Source organism: Sminthopsis crassicaudata, chromosome 1, assembly GCF_048593235.1.
Source record: "Sminthopsis crassicaudata isolate SCR6 chromosome 1, ASM4859323v1, whole genome shotgun sequence".
Lineage (NCBI taxonomy): Eukaryota > Metazoa > Chordata > Mammalia > Dasyuromorphia > Dasyuridae > Sminthopsis > Sminthopsis crassicaudata.
The window spans coordinates 35,091,167-35,103,657 of record NC_133617.1 but is presented as its reverse complement, the minus strand read 5'-3'; the positions used below and the strand labels follow the sequence as shown (position 1 = coordinate 35,103,657).

Here is a 12,491-nt window from a genome sequence, read left to right as displayed (position 1 = left end):
CGGCTTCAGGCCTGCCCCGACACACCCTGGCTGCGGGAGCCTGGGAAAGGGCAGAGGTCAGCAGGCGCTGGCCGGAGAGCCAGCCGGGGCCGAGAGCAGCTTTTACATTTCTAAATTTCTAAACGAAATGCAACTTGATCTTAAAACCGATGCTCTCTTAGCTCCCTCCCGCAGGTGGTAGGTCAGGGCCTGCGGGAGACCCCCTGACATCCTGTCTGGGACTTTCCTCCCGGGACTGCTCCAGTGACGCCAGAGGCCCGGTTCCTATCTGGAAGCCAGATCTTTTCTGACTTTCTGTATGGCCGTGTGGCGCAGAGCTTACGGAGCAGTGGGTGCTTAAAGAGTGCTTGGTGACCAGAGCGAAGATCAGGAAAAGAAAGGGGGCCCAGTTTCACACTCACCGTGGCCTTCCTCTTCACCCTCCCTGTGTCTCCGTCTCTCTTTTTCTGTCTCTTTTTCTGTCTCTTTTTGTCTCTCTGTTGCTCTGACTTTCTCTGCTTCTCTCTCCCTGTCTCTACATTTCATTCTTTCTCTGTCTCTCCCTGTCTGTCTGTCTCTGTTCTCTGTCTTTTTTCTGTCTCTGTCTCTTCAATTCTCTCTGTCTCTTTTTCTGTGTTTGTATTTTGTTCTCTGTCTCTCTGTATTTCATTGTCTCTATCTCTGTCTTTGTCTCTGTCTCTGTGCGTGTCTGTATTTTGTGCGCGCTGTTTCTTCATTCTCTTTCTCTTTTCCTCTCTCTGTCTCTGGGTGTTTGTATTTCATTGTCTCTCTGTGTCTCTCTGTTTCTCTCTGTCTCTGTCTCTGGGTGTCTCTCTCACAGGTCTCCGGAGCAGGGCAAAGCATCTGCCCTGGGCAGCTCAGAAGATTGCATTGAGCCAGTGTCCCCACCAGAGGGCGTGGGGGAGGCTGACCACGGCCGAAGTGCCCCGTACCCAATGTTGTACCGAGAAGGGGAGCAGGCAGAACCCAGGTAGGTACCCCAGCCCCAGGGGCCACGGGAGGGGAGCAGCAGGGTGGTCTCCCGGGCAGAGGCCCCTTGTCTGACTCCCCCCGTCGGGCTGAGTTTCACCAGCTATAAGAGGAGGGGGGTTGGGTGAGCTCTCCCTCCCAGCCCTGAATCAGCAATCCCATGAAGCCGTGGGAAAGGAGGCTCCAGCCTCCAACAATTCAAGCTCTGTTAGTGCAGAACTGGAATGTCTTTGAAAGGTAGTGAGTTCCTCGTCCCTCTGGAAGTGTTCAAGCAGCAGAGGCACAGTGACCGCATGCAGGAGACGTCACAGAAGAGATTCAGTCTCTCTCTGGGGGGTGGGACCCCCTGGGGTGCATCCCTGAGGTGCCGGGACCCGGAAGGCCGGGATTTTGGCCCTGGGGCCGCCGTCACCTTGGGACTCGGGCTCTGCCATTTCCCTTGGTCGGACCTCGATTGTTCGTTGGTGGAACAGGACCGGGGTCAGCTCTGTCTAGCTCCTCCTTTAGCAAGGAAGGAAACGGGCCCGAAGGAGGGACGTCAGGCCCACAGCCACACCCCTGGAAGTGCCCAGAGAAGGCCCGAGTCCGGGTGCTCCGACTCCCCAGCTCAGAGGGCTCTCTTTGGGCCCGAGTGTGCCGTGTGGGGATGCCGGGGGTCTGGCTGAGGCCCCCCCTCCCCCCTTCCCTGTTGGTACGGGACTCGGGTCTGAGGACAGGCCCTCACTGTGTCCCCCCGCCCGCCCCAGGATGGGATCCAAGTCTCCAGGGAACAACAGCCAGCCCCCTGCCTTCTTCAGCAAACTGACTGAGAGCAACTCTGCCATGGTGAAATCCAAGAAGCAGGAGATCAACAAGAAGCTGGGCACCAACAGCCGGAACGAGCCCGAGTACAGTAAGTCTCCTCCGGGACCTCGGGAGCTCTCTTCCCACTTGGGCAACCTCCATCTACCTGGTCTTTGCTGTAGTCCCTAGTGTGGGCCCACTCTGCAGATGGGAAAACTGAGGCCCGGAAGGAGGAAGGCCTGTACCACTAACTTGGACCAGGTCTTCTACTTTCCCCCCATGTGTCTCTCCTTCCCGCTACGCCGGCCTGGATCCCAGATCCCCGAGCCCTTCTCTTCTGTGTCATGGATGGCAAATGTGCCCATTTTGCAGTTGAGCTCATTGAGGCCCAGGCAGATGAATGGCTTGTCTGGGGTCCCACAGCTACTGAGTTGCAGATTCGTGCCCAGGGCCTCCCCAGCTCTTCCCTCTTACCCAGGACCGTGCGGCTGAACCTTGTTCAGGCTGGGGGTTCTGGGGCTCCCCCACTGCCGCTCTGCTGATGTGACCCGGCTCTGGGGCCTGTGCTGGGCCCTGCTTTGGGCCGCCCCCCTTTTTTGGTTAAAGGGCCCCCCGTGGGGGGCATAGGGAAGGGGGCGAGCAGGTCCCTGCAAGGTCCCCTGGCTCTCCTGAGCCCGCGGGGGCTTCGTTCTCTGGGCCCGGAGCTCTCGGCTCGGCCTTGGCTCACTATTCCTGGAAGAGCCCAAGCGCCCACAGGTGCATTTGGGGAGAGAAACCCACGGGGACGTCCTGACTGCCCAAGGGATGGTGGGTCTGGCTTTGGGGGGGCGGCCCGTGGTGCCAGAGGCCGGCTGCCTGTGGGCTGGGGACCCAGCCCTCTTGGGCCCTGCGGACAGGACAGCCGTCGGGCTCCAGCTCCCCAGGCCCGTCTTCCCAGCCGCCCTCGTGCCCGGGGGTTGCTCTTCCAGGGCCGGTCATGGCGGTCCCGCTCACCTCCCCTTCTCCCTCCTCTAGATATCGGCCAGCCTGGAACAGAGATCTTCAACATGCCGGCTATCACCGGAGCAGGTAACGGCCTCCGTCATCGGCGCCCCCCTCAGACCGTGACCCGGCACCGTGCCACACGCGCCTCCCCACCTCCACCTGTGGGGGCCGGGCGGGCGATGCGCGTGCGGGTGGGATTGTGGGAGCAGGGCAGGCTCGGGGTCGCCGCCGTGGACCGTCCTCCGTCAGGCCTCCCGGGGCGGGCGCTTCCCAGCCCAGCTGTCCGCAGCAAAAAGGCGGTCCTAGGAAAGGTTCTTACGTGCGGCAGGTGTGGGATCGACGCCCGCCACCTTCAGGGGCAGCCCTTGCCCTGTACCCACCTGCCCGGAAGAACCAGTCATTATGGGTGTGGCTGGTGCCAGTGCTGTGCCCAGCATTGAGGGAACAAAAACAGAGAAGGAAGCGTCTGATCCCAGAGGCCTCGAGCGCGCTCTGACGGCTTGGCCCGGGAAGGCCGTCGGGGACCGGGACGGCGGGGAGTTTCAGGCCTGCGGCCCGTGGGGATGGGTCAGAGGTTGGGGGTCACTGGGGATGTTTAGCTTAGAAAGGAGAAATCGTGGGGTGGTGGAACGTGACAGCCGGCTTTCAGGTGGGGGGAATTCCGCGTGTGACTCGCTGTTGTCCATTGAAGCTGGGCCTAAGGGCCCTGACGGTGAGCTGGACTGCCTGGCTTCTGAGCGCTCTTTCGGCGCCGAGATTCTCTCCCCGAGCGCGCTGGTGTCGGTGGGTGCCGGGAGGGGGAGAAGCTGCTGACCCTCCGGGCTACAGCGCGTCTTGAGAAGGCCCCTCGCCATATCTTGAAAATTGGATAAGACTTGGGGTGCCCCCAAGGCCTGGTCACCCGCTGAGAGGTGGTGCCCGCGGGCAGCACTAGCCAGAGCCAGGCCTGAGGCGGCAACACATGCGGGTGTGTGAATGGCGCTTGCTCCTGCGGCTCCCTGCAGATTCCCGGGGTCTCCTTAGACCCCAGCTAAGGACACTTGGGAGAGAAGGGCACCTGGGGCCTTCGCAGCCCCTGTCCTAGGGCCGCTGGGGGTGGAGGGCAGCAGGGAGAGGCCCCCGCGAGCGGCCTCTGAGTGGTTCAGTCGAACCCGGGTCCCCTTTGCAGCGAACCCAGAGGGACCTGGAGGGTCTCCCGGCGGCTGTCACGGGCCCGGTTTTCACCATTCCCTCCTGCCTGTCCCCAGCCCTCCTCCTGCCCTGAGTCAGGAGACATGTGGTTGCAACTGCCCCCGGATCTGCTCCCATGTCCTCCCCTCCTCCCCGCCTCCCCTGCCCCTCCTCCCCTCCAGAGCGAATGCTGCACTTAACTGCATGGCTACTCTGTAACCCACAGTAACGTCACTAAGTCTCTGCATCCTCTTTCTCATTTCGGCTTTGAGCCGGGGCCATGGAAGGGCAGAAAGAGCAGCGGGGAGGGGGCGGCCTGGGGCTGACGGGTGCAAGGAAGCCTGGGAGGCCCCTCTGCAGCCTTCCTGGGCCCCGACGGCTCCTCCTGGCCGGGCCAGAGACGGCCTGGCAGCTAGCGCAGCGCCACCCGCAGGAGGCCTTCAGAGGTGAATTAAATGCTCATTAAGCCCCCTTCTGGGCCCAGCTTGGGGCAGGCATAAGGCAGGGAGGGGAGATAAGGGCCCTGCCCTAGAGAGCGTGGGGCCGCGTGCACCGGCCGCACAGAGAAGGGCCCCGGAGGGAGCTTCTGGAGCAGGGCAGAGGCCTGAGCCGCCCGGCAGGAGCCAGGGACCGTGTCACGGGACAGCCAAGCTCCCCTGGTCCTGGGCGCCCAAGGCCGCACCTGCCGTGGTTGGGCCCAGCGCTGGCCTGACCCTGATTCTCAGAGGAAATGGAGGACAGGAAGGGGAGGTACGGAGGTAGTGCGGGAGCGGCGCTGTCCCCGTGACCTGTGAAACGGCCTCTTCCACCACCCGGGCTGTCTCCCTACCTTGTGATTTAGTGATTTTTTTGTTTTAGTTTCTTCTTGGAAATAAGTGGGTAAAGATCAGACTCCAGCTCAGGTGCCCTCAGCCCGCTAGAGTAGACACAGCTCCCCTCGGCCTGTCCCCGCCCCCTCTCAGCAAGCCAACTGAGGAAGCAGAGCCCCGACCCGTCCCCCACGGAGCTGGAGCCCACGGTCGCCAGGGGCCCGCCGGGCGAGGAGCTGGGTGTGGGAAGTGCAGAGGGAAGGTTGTTGCTTTGGAAGAATGTGCTGACTGTTTGTTTCTTCTCCTCTCTCCTCCCCTCTCGTCTCCTTCCTTTCCGCTCTCCTCTGTTTTCCCTTCCCTCTCTTCCCCTCTTCTGTCCTCCCTTCTTTCAACTTCTCCTTTCTCCTCCTTTCTCTTGTCTCCTTTCTTTTCCTCCCCTGTTCTCCTCTTCTCTTTCCCCCTCTTCTCTCCTCTCCTTCCCTCCCCTCTCCTGTTCCCTTCCTCCTCCTCTTCTTCCTTCTTTTCCTTCTCCTCTTTTTCCTCTTCCACCTTTCCTTTTACCCCTCCCCTTTTTTCTTCCTTCCCTCTCCTTTTCTCCCTCCCCCTCCCTCCCTCTTTCCTGTTCCCTCTCCTCCTCCCTCCCTCCTCCTCTCTTTCTCTCTCCCTCTCTCTTTTCTTCTCCCTCTTTCCCTCTTTTCTCTCTCCCTCTCTCTCTGTCTCTCTCTCTTCTTTCTCTCTCCCTCTCTCCCTCCCCCTCTTTTCTCTCCTCTCTCTCTCTCCCAGGCCTTATGACTTGTAGAAGCCAGTCGGTTCAGGAGCACGCGAGCACCAACATGGGGTTGGAAGCAATTATTAGGCGGGCCCTAATGGGTAAATATGATGATCAGTGGGAAGACCGGTCACCTCTCAGTGCCAATGCTTTTAACCCTCTGAATGCCAGTGCGAGCCTGCCCGCTGCTATGCCCATAACTGCTGCTGACGGACGGAATGACCACCCGCTCATCTCGCCAGGTCTGCAGGCCTTGCCACCTTCCGCCGTTTGTCCGTTTGTCCGTCCAGCCATCCCTCCATTTCCTCTTGATTAATTCCTCCTGCGTGTTTTGATCTCTCCCCCTTCGAGCTTTGAGCTTTTACTGTGTGTGTGTGGTTTGGTTTTTTAAATTGAAAAATGTTTCCATGTTTGTTTTTGGAATCTGCTAATCCGATGCTGGTACTGATTTTCCCGTCGTCCCGGGGTCCTGCCCGTCTGCCCCCACTCCAAGGAGGGCAGGAGATGCTGCTGCTTTTCTCTAAAATACTTACAATGCTGTTCCCCTCCCCCTCCCACCTCTCTCCCTCGCCCTCCCTCCAAGGTGCAGGTCACCAGCTGGAGACACCAGGGTCTGCAGGCCCCGCGACCCCCTTGGTTGAGATTCTTAAAGCAGGGGCTTAATGAGGGGCCCTTCCCAAGGGGAGAAGGAGAAGCGTGTGGCTTAGTGGCAGGCCAGCCAGCGTGGGAGTCAGGGGGGCCCAGAGTCACTCCCCTCACCCCCAGCGGGTGCTGGCTGGGCGACTTTGGCCAAGCTGCCTTCACCTGTGGGTGACGTGAGGACCGTTGGGGGGATCCTGTTGGACCAGGTGACCCGAGGCCCTGATTCCATACCATATATAGAAAGAAACCTGGAGCCGAGGGGATTTGACTTGATAATAACGAAATAAAGCAAAAGCCTCTGAGGAGCCTTCTAGTACTGAGGCTCTGCCCACTGCTGAGCACAGTGCTGAGCCCTTAGCCCTAAATGCCTGTTGGCATAGAGCCGGCAGTGTGGCACATGGGCTGACAGGTTACTGAGGACCTGAGTTAAAGTCCCACTCTCTGGGCCTCAGTTTCTCCTTTTGTAGAACCACAGGACGGTCCTAGGTGGGCCTCCCAGGTCCCTTGCTGGGGTAGATTTAGGACTTACTGAGTGCCCGCCTTTTGGGTTCAAGAGTAGGGGATGGGCCTTGGGGGCCAGCTGGGCCTTCCCTGCTCTCTGTCAGAAGGTCTCCCTCTCTGTCCTGCCCAGACACACCCAGAAGGCCCCAGGGGCCACAGGAGACTCAAAGCTCCTCTGTGCAATCAACCACAATGTCAGGGGCCTCCAGGCCAGGCAGGGCCGCCCTTGGAGGCCTCTGGCAGCTGAGGCGGAGTCCCAGTCGCTCCTGCCTGCCCGGTCCCTTCCTTCGGCATGTCCACAGGGGTGAGGATCAGGGCATCCCCTGGCCGGCTTACCCAGGACAGCCCAGCCTGGCTGGAGCAGAGCCAGGACCCGCCGGAGGGGCTGTCGCCGAGCCTCTCCATCGGTAGTAGCCAAAGCCTTCCCTAAACCCTGGGCACAAGGACCCCTGCCATAGTACCCCCAGGGTGCCCCTTCCTGAAGCCCCCGAGCACTGTCCTCAGCAGGTCCCCTCTGCCCTCTGCTCTTTGCCTCCTAAGCTGCGAGGCGGCCCAGAGAGCAGAAGGGCTGGCCAGGACGGTCCCAGAGAGTGAAACACAATAACCCCCACCCAGGGGGCTTGTGTCCGCTCTGACCTCCCAGGGCCAGGGGGACCTCCAGAGTCCCAGAATACTGTGGCTGCTTTTCACAAAATGAGGGGCTGAGGCCCCTCGTGGCCCGGGGCCCATGACCCCAGGCTCTGCTTCCCCTGGCCTGGGTGTGACTGTGGCTCAGCCATGTCTCTGTGGGCCTCAGCTTCCTTCTCTGCCAAAGGCAAGGGCTCCAGGGTGGGTCAGAGTCCCTGTGATAGTTTTCAGAGACTTCACACGAAGCATTTCATTGGACCCTCGCTTAGAGACCCGGGGGGGGGGGGGCTGAGGGAGCACAGGGATTGTGCACAGATAGACAAGGAAGCTCAGTGGTTATACACTCTTCCCCCCTTCCCCTCAGGGTCCCACAGCTAGGCAGGGTCCTGCCAGCTGAGCCCCGCGCGCTCTCCCCGGCTTCGCTGGCCCTGACTGGCCCAAGGAAAGCAGGGAATCTTTGCCCCCTCAGCTCCCCAGGAGCCCTGGGCAGCCGTCCTCGATCATCACCCATCTAGAGCGGGGAGGGGTTTTTCTCTAACAGCCACATGGGGGCCCCTCTGCCCGTCTGTCTCCAGTCCCGCCACGGACCGACTCTGGGGTTTGAGAGCCTGGGGGGTCCCATCTGTGGCACGGGGTCCCCTGTCGGAGCCAGAAGCCCCACAGCTAGTATCCCCATTTCCGACCAGTGTTCCCCTGGGCAGCCCTCCCCACGTGTCCCCGGGGCCGGGAAGCGGAGCCCTTCCCTGCCGCCCTGGTCTTCCAGAGCTCTCTGGGACCCCATTGAAAAAGGATGAGAGGGACGAGCGGGCCGGGCCGGACGGCCGGGCCCGCCGTGGGGACCTGCGAGAGCTCCTTGTCCGAAGCTGGTCTCTGCCTCCTAGAAATATGGGTGCCTGTGTCTCCCTGCAGGAGGTGGAGGGAAACCAAAGGTTTCGAGCCGGCCCAACAGAAGCAAGGCCAAGTCCCCCGCCCCGGGGCTGTCCTCGGGCGAGCGGCCAGCGTCGGTCTCCTCTGTCCACTCGGAAGGGGACTGTAACCGCAGGACCCCGCTCACCAACCGCGTGTGGGAAGACCGACCCTCCTCCGCAGGTAAGGGGGCCCAGCTGGGGCTGCCCAAGTGCCGGCCCAGCGCCCCCAGGGAGGCCCTGCGCCAGAAAACGCTCTGCCCCTCCCCACGTCGCTGTCCTGGGATGAGGGGGTTCCCAGGCATCCCAGAGGGGCTGCGACAGGGAGCCCAGAGACAGCTTGTGATCAGGAGTCCTGTGTCCAAATCCCACCACTTATACTGCCGCCTGTCCCTCCCCCCTCAGCTGCCTGTGTGAGGAAACCTCCCCCTCCTGAAATTACGGCTCTGGGACAGAGCCCATACCCCCGGTACACCCGGCTGGGCTGTTGGAGGGGAGCTGGGGTTACACTCAGTTCTGTCACATGATTCCTAACCATAAGACTGCCCCTGGAGGATCCTGGGAAACCCAGGAGCAGTCTTAAGGCCCAGACAGTTCATTGGCCCCTGACCTGTAGAACAGGTGCTCGGTGTGCTCCCTACCACTGTGGGCCCTGCCCTGGCTGGGAGCACTCCCGGAGAAGGTGAGTCATGGCATCCCCCATTTCTGCAGCACAGATGGACTGGCCTTTGCAGAAGGGAGGTCCCGGTATCCCAGAGTTAGGGCTGGGTCCCCCATTTTACAGATGAGGAAGCTGAGGCAGGAGGTGCCGTGCTCACTGCCAGTCTGTGGTCTTAGGCTTCCTGGCTGGTGGCTAGCTTGGGGCTGGCTTGTTTTTGAGGCCGTTGAGGTTAAGGGTCTCACCTGGGAGGGTCTGAGGCGGGCCTCACGCTCTGTCCCCTGTGCTGACCCCGAGTCTCCGGAGACCCGCTCTCCACTGCCTGGGTGCAGCTGCCAGCTGGGCAGCCGCGGTCCCTGTGCCAGGACCCTGAGAGATGGGCGCGGGGCAGAGGCCTCGGGGACCTCAAAGCCCTCCCTGGCGCCTGGTTCTTGGTCCTTGGAGAAGGGGACCTGATGCCTTCCTCCCCAAGCGACATGAGCGAGAATGGGGGGGGGGGGGGAGATTGGGAGGCGAGAAGGCTTGGCCTCGCTGAGGGTCTGTCTGTGTTCCCTTCCTTCCCTGCCAGTCCCCCTCCCCCCTGTCTGACCTCTTCTCCCCTCACCTGCCTGTACGTCTCTGTTCCCTGTGCCCCGGCCCCCTCCCCTCCAGGTTCCACGCCGTTTCCCTACAACCCGCTCATCATGAGGCTCCCGACAAACGTCATCACTCCCTCGCCCCCCACAGCCATTCCACAAGGGAACTCAAGCGGGCAGCACCACGCCTGGGATGAGGAGCCCAAGCCCCTGCTCTGTTCACAGTACGAGACCCTCTCAGACAGCGAGTGAAGCAGGAGGAGGGGACGGATGGTGAGGGCTCGCCACGGCGGGAGGCCAGGACGGAGACGGCGACAGCCAACGGATCTGGTGGCGTTGAGAATGAAGCTGGTCTAGCACCTTCCTCTCCTCCCCCACCCCCGGGTCCCCCAAGGCTACAGGAAGGGGCACCCAGAGTCTGTCTGCACCTGTCCACCTGGAAGTCCCGTGTCCTCTTCGGCCCAAAGCCTTAACAAACCCCCCTTGCCGTGAGGGCAGAAACCCCAGCCCCCGCGGGTGGTAGCTCCCCTCTCCCGGCTGTGTGCGGGGGGGGGGTCTTTCCCCTTTGCCCCCTGTTGTGCTCAGCATCTGTCTAGTCCCATGGGAGACCACCAACCAACCCATGAAACGAATTGACTTTCTCAGGGGAACAATACCACCTGGTGCTCCACGCCTCCTCTTCAGACTGGGGAGGGGCAGGGAAGTGGGGAAGGCTCGACGTCTCTGTGCAGACGCAGGGCGCAGGGTGGGGTAGGGGAGCCGGGGGGGCGTCCCGGACGGGACAGACACCCGTGGGCTGCGCTGGCCGAGGAGCGGCCCAGGATCCGGGACTGGAAGTAGGATGGCCATTCTCTCCCCTCTCACCGCTTCGTAGCTCCCTGCTTTCCCAGTGTCAGCCAGCAAACCAGCTCCGTCTACTCCCACCCCCACCCCCAAAACGATTTCCTCCCAGTCTGGGACAAAACACCGGCTCCGCCCCTCCCTTGTGGCATCCAGAACCAAAGTTCAGTCCACGCCAGCTTGCCCACCGCTCCTGGATTCTCCCAGAGCCCGCCGCCATCGCCGCTTCGAGATCCCATCCGCGGCTCTGGGACCCCGGCCCTCCTTCATGCTCTCCCCCTCTGGATCTAATGACGATCGCCTTCGCTAAATCAAACTCAGCCTCGGGAAGCCTGATGCCAAAATGCAGGCCGTGGGGGGCAGCTGGCGGGCAGAGGAGGACGGAGCACCGACCCGTGGGCGCCAGCCGGCCCCGGGGGACGGGAACGTCACGGGCGAGCCGCCGCCGCCCTGCCGAGAGTAGACTGATTTTCGGACATCGTTGCTGAAACGGTGGGAAGGAAAGGCAGTTGTAAATGATGTATTGGTCTACAGGGTATATTTTTGATACCTTCAGTGAATTATTTCAGATGTTTTACGTGAGGAATGACTAAACAGTATTACAGGCTGCTTTCGGTCTCTGCTTTTACTGCAAAAAAAAAAAAAAAAAAGAAAGAAAAGAAAAAAAAAGGCGTCTGCAGGCTTAACCCATCGTCCCAATGAGTGGTGTTTCCGTGGGCACGTGGCCCGGCCATGCCCTCAGTCAGAAGGCGCTTCCTTCCAGGCAGGGCACCAGTGTTGTTTCCATTAAAAAGAAAGCCAATCCCATTCTAGTTAGAGGTTCACTCGGCCTCAGGGCTCCCCGGGGTCCAGGGGGCTTCCCGGCTGGGCTGGCGGGGGGAGGGCGAAGGGGCTATTCCAAGGGGGAATCCCCCAAATCACAAGACACGTGAACCAGTTCTGTTGTATTTCCATGTGTGATGACATCTTTTTTTTACATTTTTTTTCATTCCATAATATATCAGACGTTGGATCTTATCTGCCAGTTAACGTTTGTCAAAGGACTCCAATGCTTTGCTCTGGAAAAAAAGGGGGGAACAACAAGGAAGGGGGATGAGGTTTGGAGGGGACAGAGGGAGGCTTCCGCTGGCGAGCCAGAGCCAGGCCGCAATAGGAGCGCTGTTTTCTGAAAACGCCCCTCCATGTCCAGTCTCAGCCACCAAAAGGTCATGGTTTTTTGGTTCGATGTTTTTCCCCAGCATCCAGATGTTTTCCACGGTTTGCCATGGTCTGAAATGTCCTTTTCCATCACATACCTTCCCCCTCCCCAGAATGCCCAAAACATTCTCACTTTACTTCAGCTCGCTAAGGGCCAGGTTCTGGGCAAGGGACTCGACAGGGTAAAGATTAAAAAACCCACACTTCGTCCTCAATGGGCTTACATTCTCCTGGGGAACACACGGGAATGTTTGGGCGAGTGGGGAGGGCTGCCGGCTTCTGGCGAGAGGAAGGAGAACCACCCGTAATAGAGCTTCAAACCGGGCTTGGAGCCGGGACCCCTTTTGCTGCTGCTAACGCCTCAGTCTCCCCAATCTTTAAAGGAGAGAATCAAGCTAAAAACTAACTTAGAAATTTACAAAGTGCTCTCCAAATTTCCCGTTTGGTCCCCACTACGATCCTCGGTGGTGGACGCGCTCATGTTCATTTTACAAATGAGGACACCGAGCCTGACACCACGCAGGTATTATCTGGACTGGATTTGAACTCTACTGTTCCAACTCCAGACCCAGGACCCCATCCAGCTCCCTCAGAGGGATCCCCGGCAGGTGCCTACATTCACAGACTTTGCACCTTGGGAGGAGACTCCAGGGGGCAGAGCCCCCACCTCCTCAGGATCTCTTGATTGCATTATGGGAGGTGGGGACCCCCGGGCCCACCTGCTGCTGCCCCCCACATCCATGTGCTCACAAATGCTCACTGAGCACCTGTTCTTTCCCAGGCCCCGAATGTACAAAGACAACGAGCGATGGAGACCTCGCTCTCCCTGCTGAGTGGAAGAGGGAGTTTTGCTCCCTCAGAGCTGTCCGCCCTTCCAGGCCTGATGTCACAGGAGGAGTTTGGCCTGCTGGCCGAACACGGGTCCCTCCGGGTCACCCCCACACGCCCCCGACCCGTGTCCCGGGAAGAGAGCGGGCGTCCTGGGGTGAGATGGGGGAGGGTGGAGAAGAGGAGGCCGTTTGCTCACCCCCAGCTCTGCTGTGGCTCCCTTCTTGCCTGGGG

The 12,491-nt window shown here is 60.6% G+C and overlaps 1 protein-coding gene across 1 annotated transcript in view; it reads left to right on the top strand.

Moving 5' to 3' along the window:
* Window positions 1–11,249, top strand: part of NCOR2 (nuclear receptor corepressor 2) — a 208,674-nt gene extending 197,425 nt beyond the window's left edge. Inside the window, 6 exon segments of the mRNA XM_074299344.1 lie at window positions 821–970; window positions 1,716–1,861; window positions 2,767–2,820; window positions 5,499–5,726; window positions 8,164–8,343; window positions 9,469–11,249. Coding sequence (XP_074155445.1) covers window positions 821–970; window positions 1,716–1,861; window positions 2,767–2,820; window positions 5,499–5,726; window positions 8,164–8,343; window positions 9,469–9,644 — 934 coding nt within the window. The 3' untranslated portion in view covers window positions 9,645–11,249.
* The last annotated feature ends 1,242 nt before the right edge of the window (window positions 11,250–12,491 follow it).